The 20,399-nt window shown below is 35.0% G+C and overlaps 5 protein-coding genes across 7 annotated transcripts in view; 2 read left to right on the top strand and 3 right to left on the bottom strand.

The window, feature by feature from the left end:
• The window catches only part of Aop (ETS variant transcription factor anterior open), a 37,661-nt gene extending 27,113 nt beyond the window's left edge, over positions 1-10,548 (top strand). Inside the window, exons 2-5 of the mRNA XM_072891238.1 lie at positions 5,878-6,131; positions 6,405-7,082; positions 7,276-7,525; positions 7,788-10,548. Of these exons, the coding sequence (XP_072747339.1) occupies positions 5,903-6,131; positions 6,405-7,082; positions 7,276-7,525; positions 7,788-8,073 (1,443 nt within the window). The 5' untranslated portion in view covers positions 5,878-5,902 and the 3' untranslated portion in view covers positions 8,074-10,548. The remainder of the gene's footprint in view (positions 1-5,877; positions 6,132-6,404; positions 7,083-7,275; positions 7,526-7,787) is intronic.
• Positions 10,549-10,796: 248 nt separating this feature from the next.
• Positions 10,797-11,852, bottom strand: Mtssb (mitochondrial single stranded DNA-binding protein). The gene is made up of 4 exons (XM_072891240.1): positions 11,692-11,852; positions 11,514-11,604; positions 11,218-11,337; positions 10,797-11,141 (listed from the first exon to the last, which is right to left on the bottom strand). The coding sequence occupies exons 1-4, from the start codon at positions 11,701-11,703 to the stop codon at positions 10,942-10,944; spliced, it is 423 nt and encodes a 140-aa protein (XP_072747341.1). The 5' UTR covers positions 11,704-11,852; the 3' UTR covers positions 10,797-10,941.
• Positions 11,853-12,045: 193 nt separating this feature from the next.
• Cct8 (chaperonin containing TCP1 subunit 8) lies at positions 12,046-14,914 on the bottom strand. The gene is made up of 5 exons (XM_072891235.1): positions 14,751-14,914; positions 14,137-14,439; positions 13,250-13,894; positions 12,687-13,127; positions 12,046-12,516 (listed from the first exon to the last, which is right to left on the bottom strand). The coding sequence occupies exons 1-5, from the start codon at positions 14,808-14,810 to the stop codon at positions 12,328-12,330; spliced, it is 1,638 nt and encodes a 545-aa protein (XP_072747336.1). The 5' UTR covers positions 14,811-14,914; the 3' UTR covers positions 12,046-12,327.
• A 155-nt stretch (positions 14,915-15,069) lies between these two features.
• On the top strand, positions 15,070-15,920 carry Ggamma1 (guanine nucleotide-binding protein subunit gamma-1). The gene is made up of 2 exons (XM_072891241.1): positions 15,070-15,268; positions 15,366-15,920. The coding sequence occupies exon 2, from the start codon at positions 15,371-15,373 to the stop codon at positions 15,581-15,583; it is 213 nt and encodes a 70-aa protein (XP_072747342.1). The 5' UTR covers positions 15,070-15,268; positions 15,366-15,370; the 3' UTR covers positions 15,584-15,920.
• Positions 15,921-16,161: 241 nt separating this feature from the next.
• On the bottom strand, positions 16,162-19,505 carry LOC140665301 (X-ray repair cross-complementing protein 6). 3 transcript variants are annotated; one of them, XR_012046582.1, is made up of 10 exons: positions 19,390-19,505; positions 18,818-18,987; positions 18,569-18,740; positions 18,043-18,475; positions 17,846-17,942; positions 17,473-17,716; positions 17,169-17,330; positions 16,868-17,092; positions 16,451-16,672; positions 16,162-16,373 (listed from the first exon to the last, which is right to left on the bottom strand). XR_012046582.1 is itself a non-coding variant. In XM_072891236.1 (9 exons), the coding sequence occupies exons 2-9, from the start codon at positions 18,980-18,982 to the stop codon at positions 16,551-16,553; spliced, it is 1,620 nt and encodes a 539-aa protein (XP_072747337.1). In that variant the 5' UTR covers positions 18,983-18,987; positions 19,390-19,505; the 3' UTR covers positions 16,162-16,550. The 3 variants fall into 3 exon arrangements, 2 of the variants coding, with proteins under 2 accessions (XP_072747337.1, XP_072747338.1); XM_072891236.1 differs by having other exon boundaries at positions 16,162-16,672; XM_072891237.1 differs by lacking the exon at positions 19,390-19,505 and adding an exon at positions 19,223-19,361 and having other exon boundaries at positions 16,162-16,672.
• Between the last annotated feature and the right edge of the window lie 894 nt (positions 19,506-20,399).

The following is a 20,399-nucleotide window of genomic DNA, read 5'->3' as shown; positions in this document are numbered from 1 at the left end:
ACGAATTCTGTCTATATATGTGACATGCACCCTCGTAATTGGTAATAAAGTACGATAATAAATAAAACAAAAATAATTTAAAAAAAAGAAATGAGATTTCTAATACACACACACACACACACACACACATACATACACTCTCTCTATGTTGAAATATTTTAAATATCGATACAATTGAATCGTACCGTATAACTGCTCGTAATTTTCTGCATGATTCATTCGTCGCGCTATTAAACAGCAATCGCGTTGATATATTACGTTCATACAATTATTACTTGCAGTGCCAGATCTGCACATAAGCTACATAAGTTTAAAGTCTCACATTATAAGAGGCGTATTCAAAGATGAAAAAAATATTTTTTGTTAATAAAATTGGCGTTGAAATAAAAATTATTTTTAGTTATTGCAGACTATTGGTGTCACTAGATAAGATAAAATAATATTATATGGGAAAACATGAAGCCTTTTAGAGCTTATCAGCTTAAAGCGTCACAAATCGTAGATTCGGCCCTGATTGCTCGTTACCTAAGCCCTTCGTATACTCTTCAATAATCATCGCTTCAAACTAGAACTCGTTTTCAGAATAAACGTTTTTCCGAGCAGTTTTTTTTTTACCGACGATTATTATGTCACATGGAGAGCGTGAAACACGTACGTCGTTCGCGCTAAATTATCGATATACATATATATATACGAGTATAAGCGACCGGTCGTTTGTTAGAGCGATCTACGCATAATCGGCGAGAGCGATCGTTATCGCGCAGCATCATATTATTAATGCACATTAATCGTCGTTCGAAATAAGATCGCTTCGCGTTAATACGATATACGAGAGACGAGTCAAAGCTCGCCTTTAAATTAATTTCGCTATTCGCGGCCGCTTCTTTTTCTCCCGCGATGCGACGACGTTGCGAAACGCCGTTAAATCCGCTGTTGTTGCGCGTCCGTTTGTGTGCCTGCGGATGCGCGTACTTACCTACTTCCTTCTCGACCCGTCAAGGAACCGTCGACGATGATGGCCGGTCGAGGTGATTACACTTTCCAGGCCGTGACTTCTTGCGAGCCCCATCGACTCATCATTGGCGCTCGACGTTGTTGAAACTGTTTCATCGCAGCATTTATTCGTCTTTTTGAAATTTTGCACTTGCACGTGGTTCATGCTTTCGCGTTGTGCTTTGTTTGGATTTTTTTTCTCCCGTTTTTTTTTATCGCTTAGAAAAAAGTACTTGTGGGAACTAATAACTTTAGTGCGCAGTTATGAATTATAGAGTGCCTCGTATCGATAATTCTACATCGATAAGAGGCACCTTCGATAAATAACTTTTCCACAAATATAAAGATAAATATATTTATTTATTATAAATTAATTTATTAATTTACTTGGTTGTAGCATAAATAAATGTATGTTGTTTGCTGCACTTGTACAGACGGACGCGTTAAATTGTATTCAAATTTTTTTCCTATGCTTTCTCCCAGCGTATCGTTCATCGCTCGTACAACCAAAGATTTCGGAGCGCATGCATCAGAAGAGTCCTCGTCATCATCAGATCATTCGTTTTGAATCGCGCAACAATGGTGGCAAGCTGGGCGATATCGCGAGACGTGTATATATATATATATATATATGTGTGTGTGCGCGCGTGTGTGTTTAATCTTAACAAATCGCACATGTCGTTTTCTCGTATGCGGGTTACGCAACCGGTTGTGTGTACTTGCTAGAGAGCTGATATGAATAAGGCATAACGAACCTCTGACATTAAGAAGACTGCGACGATCGACGAAGAGACGACGACGGCAGAAGGATACACGACAAGATAGACGAAGTCTAATCACGCGGATCCTTTACCATCTCGCCGGATGACCGATTACGGCTTATAAGGTGCGTTGCGTTTGACGGACGGAGATTAAATTGTCATTCGCGATGGGAAAGATGCGGTTAGATTTTTTTTTTTTTTTTTTTTTTTTTACGTTCACCATTGATCGCCTTTTAACGTTACCAGTTAATTGCGTGTTATAGACATATTGCAGCGTTTCGGAATTGCCACGTGTAATGTTCTTATGCATTTCAATTCGCGGTTAGCTTGATTTAAATTCAATCGCGTCATACCGCGGGAATGCGCAGGAAAAAGCCGCTAATTTAAAGACACGAGAAATAAATCGTGAAATGTGTGTGCGTTGTATTTAAGTCTAGTGTGTAATGTGTCGTTTAAGTAGTATTATTTACAATGTCAGTGAAACCTCGTATTTAAATACATATATACTTCTAGGAAACGTTCGAACTCTACATTCGAGTTATCTCTCATAGTTGCATGTATAATTTTCAGATGGAGAAAGATATTACCACGCCATAATAATGAAATTAAATGCTTACAATGTTAGTTTTAATACTTTTATCTTTATACATCTCGAGATGAAATATATAATACACAGCTGATAGGACGCGAAATGTTTTTCTCGTATAATGTCACGCTTTAGAGCACACTTTGTTGCATGTGAATATTCTGACATTTATTTCTTACCGTATAAATAATTTGTGTCTTCCTCAACATTGACGAAATTAAGGCCCGCTTTTAGTAATGTTTACGAGCCGACCCATTTGAAATACGTGGTGAAACAGTGACTGTCGAATTAGAACATTATCTCTACACATGAATAATTATCGTGTTTGTTTCTACGCGACGACTTCCGAGGTATTCGACACGCGATGCTTTGTGACAAAATGTAAACACATTTGCGATGATGATTTGCCGAGAGCTTTTTCGCGTCGGGAAATCCGGTCGTAAAGACGCAAAATCGTAAACAAGATGGCATAATGCAGGTCATCGTATTCTTTATGTTATGAAATTTATTAAAGCAAAAAGAAATAACAAAATGAAGGAACAAAATGTAGGACAAGAAGAGGGAAAGAAAAAAAACCGAAACAGAAGAAATATAAGGAGAAAAAGTTAGAAAAGATGAAAAGAATAATAAAATCGTGAAATTGTTCATTTACTTCACGAATTAATTTAATCCGTTCTTTGTTACTATTGATAATTACGATAAGGAAGAAGAAAATGGGATGAAAATAAAGGAATCAATAAAGAAAAGAAAGTTCTTCAAGTTTTTAAAAGATTTCTTTACACATTTCCTTAAACGACTACATCGTGCTGTGATGTAAAAATAGACGACGCGGAAATTTCAATGTCTCTTCGTCACGATTGAACGCGTTTCCGTCCTTCAATCGCGCACCGGAAATCGCAAACGGAGTTGGAACGCGGTTACAATACTTTACTGATACTTCATCGTGATTCGCGGAGCAATCGACTCCTTTCTCATCATTGAAAAGAAAAAAAAAAAAAAACCTCGCGAAAAAACGCGGAACAAATCGCAGAATCCTGTATTTTCTTATTAGAAGAAGAAAATCAATTTTTATTCGCATCAAATGAGAGAGAAAGAGAGGAACGTGTGTCTCGTACATTTGTCATTTCTTAAATTTTCGATTTTCTAAATCCCATCACATCGTAAACTTGCATTATTCATGGATCGTTTTTTAATAAATTCTCTGTCGCATAAATCCTTCTGAGAGTAACAGATTCAACAATCAATTCTGTCAATCTTGCAGTCAATTATTTAAAAGATTTCCTTATACGTGATAAATGATTATCAAAATATCTCTCTTCTGAATACTTTTACAAGAATTTCAGGATAATAGTCGTTGAAAAATACGCAGAAGCAATATTATGAAGCAGGCGCGATGTAAATTTAGGCGCGAAAACAAATCCTCGAATTCATTCTTCAACGCGCTTCAAGTAGCTGTTTTAATTAATCAAGTGGCAAAAATCATTGGATGAAAGGAGCATCTGAGTATATAAGGCTATTCGCGGTATTTAAAGACGGGAAGAGAAGGGAGGAGAAGGAAAGACCGAAGAGACGACCAGGATTTCCTGGTGCGAGACAACGGCACATCGACCTTCGCATGCCGAGGTTTCTGCCTTCTTCCCTCAGGGTACTTCTCTCTCTCTCTCTCTCTCTCTTTCTCTCTCTCTCTTCTCGAATAAGCCGCCGAGAGCTTCTTGCGATTATTTTTTAGCGTTAAAGGAGGTTCTTATTGAAAATATCCTGGAATCCGATTGCCGAATCTCTATTTGAAAAGAGCCAAATCGCGATTCGGCTCTAGTCTCGGAAAGATTTGACCAACTTTTCCTCGGTCAAGATTTAATTATAATCGTCATAGTTTTCTACATTAATATTTATAATATTAGAACTGATATAGAGAGTATATGATATAGATAAAAATTCAGAAAGATTGATTGAAATAACAATATTTACGCGTGTTTGTAATTGCGTTCCTTTTTTTCTTTAGGTACGGAAAATCATTTCAAAATAGCGATGACAGTAAATATGTAGATCGATCTACCAATATTATATACTTCAGTGGTTAGCACATAGTTTTACGTAGAATCTCGATAATCGAACGTGATGACGTCAAAATGTTTTATTTTCATCTCTTATTGAGAGATACATTAATTTACAAATGCGGTTTTTTTTTCATATTATTTTAAGTTTATGTGCAAGAAATTTTATATATTAACCGCAATCGTTTTAGCTCGTTAATAATTGTTACTTATTGGTGAGACAAGGATTATAAACATTTGATTATCATATAAATAGTGTCATTAGCAAGGTGAGGAAACTGTGCTACTTTATAGCAAATTAAGCTCTTTTTATTCATCCTCTAACGTAACGATCCGTTTTTGCAGTCTTCCGCATATATATCAAACTTTATTCTCTACACCGCAAAATATGTAGCTCTTATCCTACCTACTAACCGATATACTAACCGAACTTTACATACAGGCTAACTGAGTCTGAATTTTAACGATATATCCCTCGAAGTAGGAATATTCCCGACTAAGATTTCGGGTACACTCATAATTCTGAGGTGTTATAAGCGACAGCGAACTAAACTTTTGGAAGCAATTAGCCGAACAGATTTCGAGATGAACAGCGCAACTCGCTTTGGGTCTCTCTAAGAGAGTTTCGCGTCGTCGAGTAAAGTTTCGTTTAGCCTGTCGTGTAGAATCTTCGCCAGCCGATGTCGGGAACGGAAATAGCTTCGTCGACGTCGATGGAAATACGTTATGTAAATCCGCGTTTCCTGCCGGCTTTCATTCTTATGCCCCCACATTCTATGCTAATAGTCGACGATAGTCTGCGAACCGGTCGGGAAAGAGGCAACGAGGGACGACAACGACGCCTCCTCGTCGCCGTCGCCGTCGCCGTCGCCGTCGCGACGCCTCTCTCTTCTCTTCTCTTCGCGAATCTACGCGACCTCGCTAGCGTCCGCGTCCGCGTTCGCGTTGTAAGAAGCCGGCGTGTAATCTGCCGCTATTATCTTCCGTCATTGTAACATCGAGGGGAAGCGAGCGATCGTTACGTCGCCGGCTCGTTAGACGAGGTACAGAGCGCTATACATATATGTTAGAGATCAATTTTCGACGATATAGGTGTACGGAAGATTGCACTTTACGTCAATGTCGCGTCCTCCTTTATAGTCGCGAATAAATATAGAGAGATCACTTTCATGTGTGCTTAAAGCGCCCAAATAATTCTATACTTTTTCCTCCTTGTGTTACGTGTTTAGTAAGTGAATCAAGCCATGACGTTGCAGTATTTGGAATTTAATGAAGATTATAATTTTTATGAGAAAGGAGCGACGTATAAGAAGATATTGGGATAGCTCATTTAATTAGATCTATAAAAGTGTATTTATATGATCGTTTTTTTTTTTTTTTTTTTTTTATTTATAATATTTTGACGTTTGCCTAAATCACACACAATTTTCTCTCAAATATCGAACTTATTAATTAATAAATGCGATTATTTCTTCTGTTGCAGAAGTCACTGGCAGTGAGGGCGTGTTATGAAATTATTGTCATCAATTCAGCTATCACCGGTAGCTTCCGCCACAGGCGGAATGACCGGAATGGATTCCCGGCTGCCACCGGGTAGATCGTTGCCTTTCAATCCGGACCTGTTCTGGCGAGCTCATTGTACGGCTCAGTACGGGTTTTCGCTCAATTTTCCGCCTACGACGCACCCACCACCCAGTCCCTTCCTAGATTTCAAGACTCATTTACCAACGAGTCTAGGTAAGTGTTGTCAAAATTAACAATGTTCTCTTTATTTATATAAAATTAATATTTTATTCTGTGACGAGATTTTCGAGCATAGTGAGAACTTTTTGTGACAGTGTTTTAAGTCTTTTGAGATTATATATAATTTTCATAATTATATCAACATCGCTGCGCGTGTGATTTTTTTGTTATAAGAAAGAGTAAATTGATCATAAATATATATATAGACGACGATATTACGCACATTGTGCGAAGGCCACCGCTGATGACGCTCTTCTCTCCTTTCAGTATCCGATCCTAGACTGTGGTCGCGAGAGGATGTGGCGGCATTCCTGCGATGGGCCGAACAGGAATTCGACCTGCCGCCATTCGATATGGACGTGTTCCAGATGAATGGCAAGGCGTTATGCCTGTTGACGAAGGCCGATATGGGCGAGAGGTGTCCAAGCGCTGGCGACGTGCTGCATAATGTGCTCAGCATGCTGGTGCGCGACTACAGCCAGCTACAGAGGTGTCTTCCGAGTAGCCCGGTGACGCCGACCAGGCCGTCCGCGTATCCGCTGAGTCCGCTTTCGCATCCGCCCACACCCACGTGGACGGAGGCACCGCCGTACGCTCAGAATCTTGCCTCCCTGATGTCGGCCAACTCGGTGACGCTGTCACCGGCGCCGTCCGTGGACAGTCAATCGGGCTCGCCCAGTCACGCGACCGACGCGAATCAGACGCAGGTCTATAAGAGCGACTCGGACGAGGACAACAATCACCAGGTGTCGAGCGGTAACAGTAGCCCGCCGCCTACGCCGACCGCCTTGACGGCGCAGAGGCTTAGCGAAGTAAGCGTCAAGGATCAGCCGAGTCCGACGTTACCGTCGCAGTTGATGCCATTGACACCCGGTGCTTTCCGATCGACTACCGCCAACGCGGCCAGAGAGTTCTTCCCTAGCGACTCGTCAGAACCCAACACGAGTTAGTATTTGTGATTGTTGAGGTTTTTAGCTTATGTTAAAAATGTAAAGTAGCTTTTCAGATAATGCAAATATCGTAGAAACATTTAAAAGATATAAATCCTTCAAATGTTTTTTAAACATTTCAAATTTTCGAGTTATTATTTGAATTATATGTGCGTGCGCGTGTGTTAATTATTCACCGTTCTGTTTAGATGGAAGACTGCTCTGGGATTTCCTTCAACAGTTGCTGAATGACCCTCAGCAACGGTATCACAATTTCATCGCGTGGAAGAGTCGGGACACTGGCGTTTTCAAAATTGTCGATCCGCCAGGTCTGGCACGGCTCTGGGGCATCCAAAAAAATCATCTATCTATGAATTATGACAAGATGAGCAGAGCTCTACGTTATTACTATCGCGTGAACATACTTAGAAAAGTTCAAGGCGAACGACATTGTTATCAGTGAGTATTTATTATAATAAATATTTATTATATATGAATGTGTAAAATAATTGCGATAGTTATGAGTTAATAATAGTGCATGTCACGATTCATTAATTTCAAGTCAAGTTTAACAAAGTAAAAATATCAAAATATCATTTACTCTAGCTGCTAATATTACATAATAATAATTTTACAAATAAATTTGCATTTAGAATACATCATTGTTTCGTTTCGGATAAAAGTTGCATTTATCTTTGTTTTTTTTTTTTTTTTTTTGCAGATTTCTACGTAATTCAGTCGAGTTGAAAAACATCAAGAACATATCGTCATTGCGTCATCAGATGCGAATAAAATCGGAACCCGAAGAAGAAGGGACTCTCTCTGGAAGTCCCGAAACGGAACCGGAAGCGGATATGCCGACGGATCTCTCGATGTCTAGCATGAACCAACCATCGAGCGAGCAGCAACAGCAACAGCCCTTGCCACTGCACGATCCACCTGCCAAGTACAGAAGTCATGCGTACAACCTCGTTAAGACCAATCAGGAGCCGGAAGAGAGGAAGTGACGCGGGACCTAGCGATGGCAGGAAAGCTATAATCGCGCGTAATCGTTAATCGCGCCGCGGACTTGGGAGCCGACGGTGAAACAAACTCTATGGAACAGGAGTTCCATATCGACAACCGATTGACAGATTGCAGGGTGAGATTGGAAATTGAATAAGCATCCACTCCGTCCGGTTCATCGGTTTATTGATAGAAGGAAAGGTATCATCCGCACGAAGATGAAGAAGTCTTCAAGACGATAGAGAAGATGGAATCCGAAAAGCGTAACTTGTTAACAAGGTTCAGAAGGACAAGATAATGAGGTCTAATCAAGATAATTAATAGTGATTGATGGAGAGAAGTATGAGAATGATTCGGAGTTTTGTCGAATGCAATTGCGATTCAATTAAAGGACTCTCGACACGACGGTTCGTTTGTACGAGACTTTTTGAGAATATCCGTCAGAGGAAGACGAGCGAACTTTTTCGTTTATCCAATTCACAGAGGCACATTGACGTTCCAAGATGATCCTTGAGGACTCAAGAAATTAGATTCTCTTTTCTTTGTCTATCGAGGACCGTTTAAAGTTGCAATTACACAAGAATACTCTCCACTTTCGTCGTGACGTCGTGTACAAATGTGATAAGGAGCGCGGGAAGAGAGCACATTTTATTAATATCACCTCTCACGGCGCAAATCGGATAACGAAATTCGCCCTTCGTTCTCATACGGATTTGCGTTCGGAATCGTTGTGCGCCGGAGATATGATAGACGCTTCGATCTCTGAAGCTAAATCTTTGCGGATATTCCGCCCTTCCCTTCTTTTTCGTTTTCCTCGTAACTGGGCGAACCATCCATGCGAATTGTCGGGCAATTTCCTTTTCGCTTCTACAACGACGAGATGTGTACGAACTTAGATGCGCTTAATAACATACATACAATGATTCAATGTACAAAGAATGCCAGAGGGAGAACTGTTACCAGGTCTTTCCTTTCTTTAACGTCTCTCTTTTTCTTTTCTTAATTTTAAGCATGTGTTCTGTGATGTGACTTTATTTTTGGTGAAACTTAGTCCGCGAATAAGGTCGATCCCAAAGAGAGAGAGAGAGACTCCACTTGATTTGAGACATTCATGTAAATTCATCACAGAAAAATTACGTTATAAATATTTTCATGTAGTTTTCCAAGAATATAAAGAGCTTGACAAAATCTTTCCACGGCAATTTAATAAGATTTTTTTTATGTATGTTGACTTTGTAAAGCAAGTCCTAAAAGAAAGATATTTAACTGGGTTTTCTCAAGCTCTTGTGCGCTGAAACGGTTCTCTGTTACTTTGACGTATTTGTGCCAAGAATATTTGCCGTTTAATAAGCGAACGATATTTAGTTATATATATTTAATCGATCGTTCAAAAAAACTCGGTATATCACGATTTTGGAACCAAGTATTGTATCGCTCGTGCTCGATATACATACGCGTTAACCGTGTTGTAACCGAACACCGTATAATCGATTATGTATTGTAGATGTACATAACTGAACTAATGAATTGTAAATGCGAATAGAAGAAAGATATAAAACGAATATTAGAGGAATAGCGAAAGAATTTTATGAAAATTCGGGGCCAGAGTTAGAGTATATAAAAATTTATCTATAGAAGAAAAGTATATATACATATATATTTTACTATCAAAATTTATATTCGAAATTTCTATGTTTGTTGCCGGTGCGATTGTGGCTTCACATTCCACGACTCTTTATCCAAGGATTGTCTGCGAAATAAATCGCGAAAAAGAAGCGCAAGAAAATGAGACACGTACACAATTAGAGAAAACAAGTTTTAAGAAAATTACTAATTGTATTTTTGCACTTGAGAATATAAAACTGAGAAAGTATGAGAGAAATGAAGTATGAGTGCAAGAGAGAGAGAGAAAGAGAGAAAGTGAGTTTCGTCAAACGTATGGATAAATGACATATTAAGAAATATATTTGGCTTCTTGTATACTGTGATCTCTACACTATATAACGCAAAAAAAAACATAGTTAAATAGGTATTATTATTTAGATGAAACGCATGTGCATCGTGCACATTTAGACGAGTCTATCTGGAGGACTGCGTGATGTTATGGAGATAAGAAAAGGATATATGTACATCCTTTTTGTTTACAGTCGTGTAAATAATTTTCACATGGCAAATTGTCAGAGAAAAAAAAATGGCAGTTTATGTATAAATAAATAAATAAATAAATATATATATATATATATATATATATACGTTATATAACAGCATATATGAAGACAGATAATACTATAATGCAAAGCAATGCATCTCAATAAGATGTATCTAAGGTTGAAAAAGTTTATATATCGTTTCGCGTGTATAAAATAAAACATGTAAAATCCTAGAGATTAGGGCTGTTTTATTATATAAGTTGTTATACGAAAAGTACATATGAAATGATGAATGTTGTAAATATAGACTTATTTAGTTATTAAGAATATGTGTGTACTATTCTCTTATAACTCTCTCTCTTTCTCTCTAATCCAAAATACAACCTGCTAAAAATAAACTGACTCTTTTCACAAATAATATATTTAAAATCATTATATCTCTTAATATTTAAAATTAATATATACATAATGTATATTATTTGAATATCAATACTTTGAATTCTTTGTAATTTTTAATAAAAGTAATTATCAGAAGAAATGCTAATTAACTTAATAATGTTTGATGCTTGAAATTTATAAAATAATGCAAGCACAAGTTACATTTTTATTATCTAATTAAATGAATAATGCAGATTGCAAGATAAAAAAAAGAAAATGTACATTTTCATATCAATTTTATTGAAAAAAAATAAAAAATAAAAATTGTATGTAAAAGGCTCCTTATTGGAAAAATATTACATCATCTGCTATGATGGCTGTACTAGGACGTAAATTTCCTTCCTCATCTTTAAATTCACTGTAACTTATCCTACCATTTATCATTACTCGCTGGCCCTTTCTTAAATAGTTATATACACTCTCCCTTAAATTAGGTTTAAAAACACAGACTTTATGCCATTCTGTTCTTTGTATAAAGTCACCTAGAAACAAAAATCGATAAACAATATAATTATTAGTGCATGATTCTTATTTCTAAAATTATATATCGATTGTTACCAGTTTCATATTTATAATTTGTATGTGTTGCGAGAGAGAAGATTACAACTGGATGTTCAGTGCTTCCACGTTTCTGTGGCTCTGCCCCAACCCTTCCAAGTAAGGTTACGTTATTTAGAGCTACAAGTAAAACAAGAAAATTTACTCTTAAATGTACAAGTCATTGGAAAATAATTTTTATATTTTATTTGTAAAAAGAAGAGACAGAATGTCACAAAGACGATATGTAAGAGTATACAGACACCTATAAATCTAAATATTTGTCAAATAATTGCCTGATGCAATTGTGTACTTACTCTTTTCTATTTTCGTAGTTTCGTTCACTTCTTGTGATAATAATCTTATATTATTTAATCGACCGATTTGACTGCGTACTTCTAAGATAACCTAAAAATAGAGTAAATTGAAATTTACATACTTAATTTTAAATGATTTTACTTTTTATTCGCATGTAATTACAGTAGTGTTACTTACCTTACGAAACATTGTAATAGTTGCACCAACAAACCTAAATTATTTCCTTTCAATAAATAATAAACGAATGTAGTAAGCACAATGCAGTAAAGGCGGCAAAAATATGGTATAAACACATGGAAGACACTGGCGGTCTCTCGACATAAGATCATGAATTATAATAGAACCACAATTATCATATATCCTTCAAGGGTTCACATTGCGAGTAGTTTTAGCGAATTCAAAGTATTGGAAACCATAATTTTCTTGTTTTTTTATTTCTATTTTATTTTGTATTTTTATTTCTACTACTCTATTTTATAAGGTTTTAGCAAAAATAAACTGTAAGATAAACGAAAGAAGAAAAATAGTATATTATATTTAACAATTTTATTTAATATTCTTGTAGAATTCAGCAGATGTATTGGATGAAAATAGAAAATTATAGAAACTTCCGTCCATTTCCGGACTGGCTTCTACGATAGAAGATACATTATCTTCTGTGCAATCTTCTCGAATTAAGAGCACCGAAGGAGCATTTATTTTTACTCGCTCTCTTTCTTCGTCGACATTTCAAATATATTGAAACTTGTAAATACAAATAATGTTATAAATTAAACGTGAAAGTTTATGATTATTTCATCAATTTTTGCTGTATTAGTCATCCTCTTCACGGTTGCCACCCGATGGAGCCTTTGGGCCGCCAGCTCGCTTCGCCATAATAATTTGATCTACTTTGAGAACTGTGCACGCCGCACCGACCGCGTATTTCATCGCCCATTGCTTTGTCAAATATAAATCCAGGATTCCTGCCTCAACGGTATCGATCAGAGCTGCGCCATCACCCTAAGAATATACGATTCATATATAATTTGTAATACAATTACATAATTATTTGAAAAACAAAAAGAATATTATTTATGATTCAAATAATCATTCATAAGAAAAAACAAACATCCATATTTGAGACAAACACATTATCTGAAGATGATTATCGAATATAAGTAAGAACGTACATCGATATCAAAGCCATAATTCTTCTTTCCCTCCTTGTGGGCTGCGTACAATTTCGACAGAAGCTCGGAGGCGTGAGTACCGCTGCTCTCGGCCAGTGTCTTGGGGAATATCTCCAAAGCAGTGGCAAATTTGCGTGCTGCGTACTGTTCTAAGCCCGGTAGCGTGTCCGCATATAATGCCAACTGCGCGGCGAGCTCAAGTTCCGTGGCACCTGCACCTGGGACAAATTTACCATCCTTCGTGATACCCTTGAAGGTATTGACACCGTCGTCGATTGCACGCTCGATATCGTCCATGTAATTCTCGGTGGAACCACGCACGAGGACAGTGCTGACGCGACTTTCCTTTCCATCTAGTTTGAACACCACCACTATAGTGTCTCCCAATTCATCTATGTGCACAGTATCAGCATATCCCAATTCTTCTTTCGATGGAGGTATCTTTAAACGAAGATTATTATAAGTTTTTATTCATACTATCAATTTTTTAAGCACAAATATACAAAATGTTAAAAAAACAACACGTCCTATGAAGAAGATATGATCAAACCAAATAAATTTACCAATTTCGAAAGCGCGGTAGCGCCGACGGTTTTGCAAAGTCGTCTGATGTCGAATTTGCTCGGGATACGGACGGCCATCAGATTGTACTTGTTCATATAGTGCAGGGTCATGCTTCCGAATTTTCCGCCTGACACCACTACCTCAGCACCGCTATCGGCGATCGCTTTGATCTGATTTTCCAGCAGCGATTCCTCGCCGCGTGAAAATTTCAAAAGCTCATCAGCCGTTTTTATCAGCACAGTACCCTTGGTTTCAGTCTGGGTAACATCCACGGCGCAAGTATAAACCGCGATCTTCGCGTTGGTTTTTTTCGTGACTTCTCCCTCCACCTGACGTTTAAATACCATGCCTTGGATCACTTGGGAATTATTCAAACCGCCTCCGAGTATCTTGCAAACCCGTACGTTGTCGACATTAAATGTTGTTTTCTCTGGTAAGATGGAAATGCAAGCCTCTGTAACGAGAGAAGCAAGAATATCTTCGTTTCCATATTGTTTGCTCATAATAGCGGTTTTGATTCCCTTTTTCACTTGGTCTTCAGAACGTACATCCTTTACTTCGTGAACAACTAATGTCGGTAAGATTTCGAGCGCTTTGTTCAAGGCACTTTCATAGCCTTCAACAATCTCTGAAGTTGTAATTCCCTGTAATTAACAAAACAGAATATAAAATCATTTTAATCAATTTCTCCTGTAAATTTTTTCTGTACAAGATCCATAAAATTAATAGATTTATATAACTAGTATATCTCCAAGTATAAGAATATAAATAAATTTTATTTATATTATATTTATATTTTATTAATACATATATTTTATATATTTATACTCTCTGATATATTCTGATATTAAAGTATAAAAAAACATTAAATGCAAAATTGACTTACTAGACGAAGCAATTCTTCTGCAGCGTGAAGCAATGCTCCAGCAAAGATAATAACAAAGTTTGTTCCATCTCCTACTTCAGCTTCCTGCATTTTTGATGCAAAAACCAATAACTTTGCAGCTGGATGCTCAACTTCTAGCTCATTGATAATTGTTGCCGCATCATTCGTTACAAATAATTTTTCAATATGATTAATAATCATTTTATTCATTCCATTAGGACCATATGCGCTTCTCACAGTATCTGCAAATTGCTTGCAGGCAGTAATGTTTCTGTAGACTGCTTCTTCCAGCCCCGAAAAGTACTGAAAACAAATTCATTGAAATGTTAAACTAATTGTCAGATAATCTTTTTTTATTATTTATTATAAAATCTGATTTAAGAAAAAAAAAAGGTTATATGACATATTTCAAGCATAATTCAAGGTCGATTGCATTTTGTATACAAGACTTTCCGATTCTCAAATCGGAGATTCTCGGATGTATTAAAATGCCTATAAAAGGCAAGAATACGATTCAATCCCTTCCTCGTGCATTCTTCCCGGGTATCAGTCAACCAGAGCCGCGTGATAATCCGTTGCATGTACGCAATTATTGTGACAAAAACAGCACTTACGCGAGCCCCATCCTTGAGCATTTGTGCTACGCCAGGCGCTTTCGGTATGTGCATAGCCATTTTCGAAATGTTAAAAATTGAATCGTCTTTTCACGTGTGACACAACGTTATCACGATCTGAAACGGAACAGCGACGAGTCACGCTCTCCCTCGAATTGAAGATACTCTCCAGCTAGGGAAATTTTACACCGGCAAAAGTTTGTAAAGGCTGGCTTTCATGGCTACATACTCTGATCCTATCATATAGCTGGAGGCCTAGGGGAATGGAAGGAATTATTGTCGAGTAGTATATTTGCGACATAATCGTCAAGTGTCGTCAAGTGCGAGATTGCCTTGAGGGATTGGCATACAGGAAGGAATAAATAAAGCACATAAATCTTCGAAAAACTGAGGATAGAGCGAAGAAGGTGGAGAGAAAAAAAGTCAACGAGCTTTTCGTGACGAAGGAGAGAAGTCGTGGATTATTAAGGCCTAGTTTTGCGATCTACGAAAGTGAGATTCCAGCATCGGACGTCCAGGTAGCCTTTAAATTTGTGGTGTTCTGTCCCTTTTATTTTTTTTTGTTACCGCAAACTTGCACAGAGATTCTCTGATTTCTGTTGCGCATTTACACAGCTGTTATGGACATGGTGATCACGAATTTGCAACAGCAGCGTCTTGTGACGGAACAGTTGCGCCGCGAGGCCGCTCTGAAGCGGATTACGGTGAGCAAAGCTGTCGAAGATATCATGAAGTACATCACCGAGCACGAGCAAGAGGATTGCTTGCTGGTGGGCTTCTCGTCACAGAAGTCTAATCCCTTTCGTGAGAAAAGCACCTGTATCCTACTTTAAGCCTGCATGCTTGAAACGAGAAGAGCAACACGAGTGATTGTCACATTTGTCTCCCTATAATTACACAATGATTCAATGCAACGATAAATATATTCACGATTGTAGGATTTAAGCAATTTTTAAATTATTTTATGATATATCTAAGATGGTTTGTTGGAAGAGTATGAAATCAAAGTTTCTGCCTTAACATTTGCTATTAAAAGAATGTATTTTATATAAAGTTTTCAAATTATATAGAATTTCTTACTGTATTTTATAGCTATAAAGGAATTAACATATGCCTTATTTTTCTATAGTCTGTGGTCCGATCAAAACTATTGTTATAGCTTTGAAAACAAAACAATATTTTTATATATATATATATATATATATATATATGTAAAAGAAAATACTGTTATATATATTCTCATGTGTATTCAACTTGTCAAAATAATTATAATGATTGAGAACCAAAAGTCTATCTTTCACACACATAAACTAGTATTATTATAAGACAAAAATAATAATAATAGCAGTTTAATAATATTTATAATGAAAAGAAGATATAGAATTTTTATTAAAAATTATAATAGTTCTTAATCTGTGCTTAACATAAATTTTTCTAATATATGTTGTGCATCAATAACAGATCAGTTTCTAAAATGCCTTTATTACGTGCCCATATAAAATTTAAGACTGACAACAATAAAATATTGTAATACAAATATATGTCTCCAACTACTTTTTAAAAGGAACAAGAATTTGACTTTATAACTTTGTGGTATTTTGTCAAATAAAATATAAGATACATCTAAAAAAAAATAATTTTTTATCCTTTCATATATTTACCAAGCAGCACTTATTCTATTATAAAAAGTTTTTCTTTACCATATACTTATATAAATAAAATCATTCTTTTTATAGAAATATAAGTTCTCTTTTTGGACATTTTCATTATGGAATATTATTCTACATAATTGTAAAATAATTATGACGTTTCCTTGCTCTTTCTAGCCCTTTTTGCTTTCGTTGGGCCATCATTGCTTATATTGGGATACATGTCCTTAAATTCGGGTATTAAGTCTGCTGTTTTCTTACAGGTTTCCTTAACTAGAACCAAAGCATATTATAAACAAATTTAAATAATTCAGTATAAATTTATTTCTGAAGTAATAATTTTTTTGGTCTGTATATTTTCCTTTTTATCTTTTTACATTTTTCTCAATTTATTAAAAATTGTTCCCTCCTAAATTTTTTTTATTTTCTCAATTTGTTAGTACACATTGCAATATTAATATTACTTACATGACAGTTCGATTGAATCAGATGGTGGAGGACCAGGTTCTTTATCCAGAGCTAACTTCTCTACTATTTGTATTTGACATTCCAATTTGTAAGATCTATATTTGGAAGGATGGTAGGCCATATTGAGCCGGTCTATTGTCTTTTTCCATAGTGCCACTTCTTCATCAGTTACCCAGTTTTGTGCATCATAATGATGCAGTACTTCACTCTTATCTCCTATGTTTCCTAAAGTTTGAAATTATATTAAATGATATGAAATATCTCTCAATTATATTATTTTATATAATATATTAATATGTACCTTCGTATGCTATTTTTGTTAGATAAAAGCCGCCCAAATCAGCATTTGGAATCATATAGCAGAGATTAGTTTGAGTATTCATCCGCAATGTAAACATGCAAACTATCATTTTTCCTTTAGCGGCACATTTATTCAATAAAGCACCGAAGAATAAAAGATTATCTGAAAAAAAAAAAGAAACAAAAGATATTAATTTTATGGTAAATGAATATTGTAATATAGAAATTGTGTGAATATATGATTGTATATGAGAACATATTTAATTTTTATATTATATTTCATATTATTTTATACGCTTTAGTACCTTTACGAGTACTACTGTAATCTGCTCTGACGAAATACTTCCGTTTAACATGATATCTAAAAAGATCGTCAGGTATAGGTTTTGTGCCGATTAGCTTGATGGCTGGTGGATGTATGTGCTTTATTTGGGAGAGTTCTTTCTGCGTAAAACGCAGTTTTCTATAACCGATTAACTCCTTAGTTTCCTTGTTAACTTCTTCTGGTATCATAAAGGGTAAATTAACTTCCTCTCTATCACTATTCTCCTGTAACCAAATTAAATAGCTTAGAATTAGAAGAATAAGAAATCAAAGAAATTTAAGATAATCATTTGTTGATATTTGTTTTTTCAATTACTAGAATTTTTTTGTACATATTATGTATGATATATGCACCTCATCATTAGAATCTTCACCCTTGAAATATGTTGATCTCGATAAAACTTGATTAGTAGCTTTACTCAGTGGCTTTGTTTGTAAACATCTACGTTTTCTGTAAAATAATGTTCACAGTTTTATCTATAGAATTATGTAATGATAATATGTGTTATGAAAGTTAATATTATTCTTATTATTCTTACTAATATATTTACCTGCCCAGAGTACGGACGACCAAATCAAGTTCCAGATCGTCATTTATCTTGAAACATAAGCGTGCAATGTTTTTGAAAGGTGCTTTAATCTGTTGCACTAAATCCACCAGTGATGTCTCTCTGTAAACGTCTACATCCGTCTTTCTCGACAGGATCTCTAAATCTTTATAGAATTGATCCTGTTTCCAATTCTTCCCCAAACGGATCACATATAATTTAATGTCCAAGTCTTTCAAAGATGCTGCTGTCGATCTGATGCGATGCTTTTCGTCATCCGCGAGTTTGGCAATATGAGAAGTGATCAAAACTATCCTGCGTTTGGTAAGAACCGTTTTTATCTTCAAGAAAATGTCTACCGCATATGTTAATGCATCGTGAAGTGGGTAAACATCCTCAGATTTCATACTCTGATAGCCTTTCAAGCTACTTTTAGCTATGAGAATTATTCACAATTCATAAAATTGTTACATAAAAATTATGACTGATATTAAAAAATATACCAAGTTTATTGCTTGGCTATCTTTACTTAGTTTTCTGATTTGTTGTAAATCATCCAAAGTAACAACTCGTAGTTCTTGCAAGTTTTGAATGTGTTTCCATTCTGAGTTTGTGTCGCTCTCTTCAGTACCAAATAATACTACACCCATCCAATCTTGCATACTCCATGCTAGTTTCTGCCGAAGAATTTGTTTATACAACTGAAAAAATTATGGTTAATAACAATCAATTCTTTATAAGCGAATCATTAATCAAAATAATATGTAATATATTTAACCTTGAAAAATTTTTGAATGTGACTAAGTTTGCTTTCTGGTTCTACTTCAAACATTTTGTGTGTTCCATCGACAAGAAACAATGTAGCTTCTCTTACTCCGTACCATTGACTTGTTGGCAACACTTCATCCTCATCCATATTAGAATCATGTACATTGAGAGCCATTTTCGCTACAGTTTAATTTCTTATTATTATTCTTTAGTTATCACTCAAATAATATACTTGATAAATATTTAACAAAATAAAAAGTACTGTTATAAAATTGATTACTCCTTTTATATATATATATAGCAATAAAAAAATTTAAATTACTAAACTGATTATTAAATATACTATTTTAAATATTATTTTAAATATAAAGAACTACTGTAAAATTTTTTATAAGAACATAATAAATACACGTACATATATTACATGATGTGACATGTCAATTTGTATTGTAATATTGCCGGCATTTTTTTTAGAGAATAAAGAGTTAAACGAAAAATATAACAAAATATAATTTAATTCTGGAAGAATTAAAGATTACTAATATTGCAAATAATTCTGACCCTAACGTTTTGATTACATACCTATAAAGACAAACTTTTTATCTTTTTTTCGTACTCACAGTTACTACACATTCAGAATGACGGATAATGGATAACGGTTATGTTATCAATAAGTTTTCACTGATTGGATCAGATTGGTACAACTATGACCAATGAAATACTCAGCATGTGAGTCGACATATTGTTTGGCGGGATTTATGACGGATGTTTCATAGAAAGAGAAAATATAATAAGTCTTTATATTTATAGGACATCCTATATTTTCGTTTATATATAGAAATTCATGTATTTATTCAAATTTTCTAAGTTTAAAAAATATTTTCAAGTTCAAAATATATCCTAAGGATAAATATAATATCAATGATATTGTACAGGTACATCTTTCATTAAAGAGAAAATTAAGGAAGATAAAGCAATATTATAATTATGTATATAATTTTTATAATTACATTTGGAGAAATATCCTTCACTTGCATGTATACAATAATATTAATAAGATTGTAAATATTTAAAACAATTTTATTTGACATATATGAAGGATACAATTTAAATAAGAAAAAAGTTATTTTTTTAAAGCATAATTAGTACTTTATTCAGAACATAAACAATATATAATTATGTATGAAGTTATTCTTTTGGTTTCTTTCAAATTTGCTGTCAAATGTGTTTGTTAGTTATGTTACTTTACGCTTATCTCTCAGTCTTGAGCTTCTTCAATAGATTATATTAAAGATTTAAAAACAAAACTTATACTCTTTAAAAAAAGCTAATATTCATTTCTTAACGCAATAATAAATTTGCTCTTATTCGAGTCTCCTGTCAAAATGTATTAAGAGTACTAGTATGTTTGTTGTAGAACTATGTCTTACTGTAGAAATATTTTTTTCAATATTAATAATACAAATTACTTACAAAACACTATTAGTAGTAATATAATATCAATTTTTTTTAATCACATTACTATGCAAAATATAAGAATTTATTGAAGTTTTATATTAAACATTTTGACAGTTACTCTAAACAGATATGTC

Source organism: Anoplolepis gracilipes, chromosome 4 (genome assembly GCF_047496725.1).
Source record: "Anoplolepis gracilipes chromosome 4, ASM4749672v1, whole genome shotgun sequence".
Lineage (NCBI taxonomy): Eukaryota > Metazoa > Arthropoda > Insecta > Hymenoptera > Formicidae > Anoplolepis > Anoplolepis gracilipes.
Note: the sequence above shows the minus strand (reverse complement) of the source record. Positions and strands in the feature narration are given on the sequence as shown.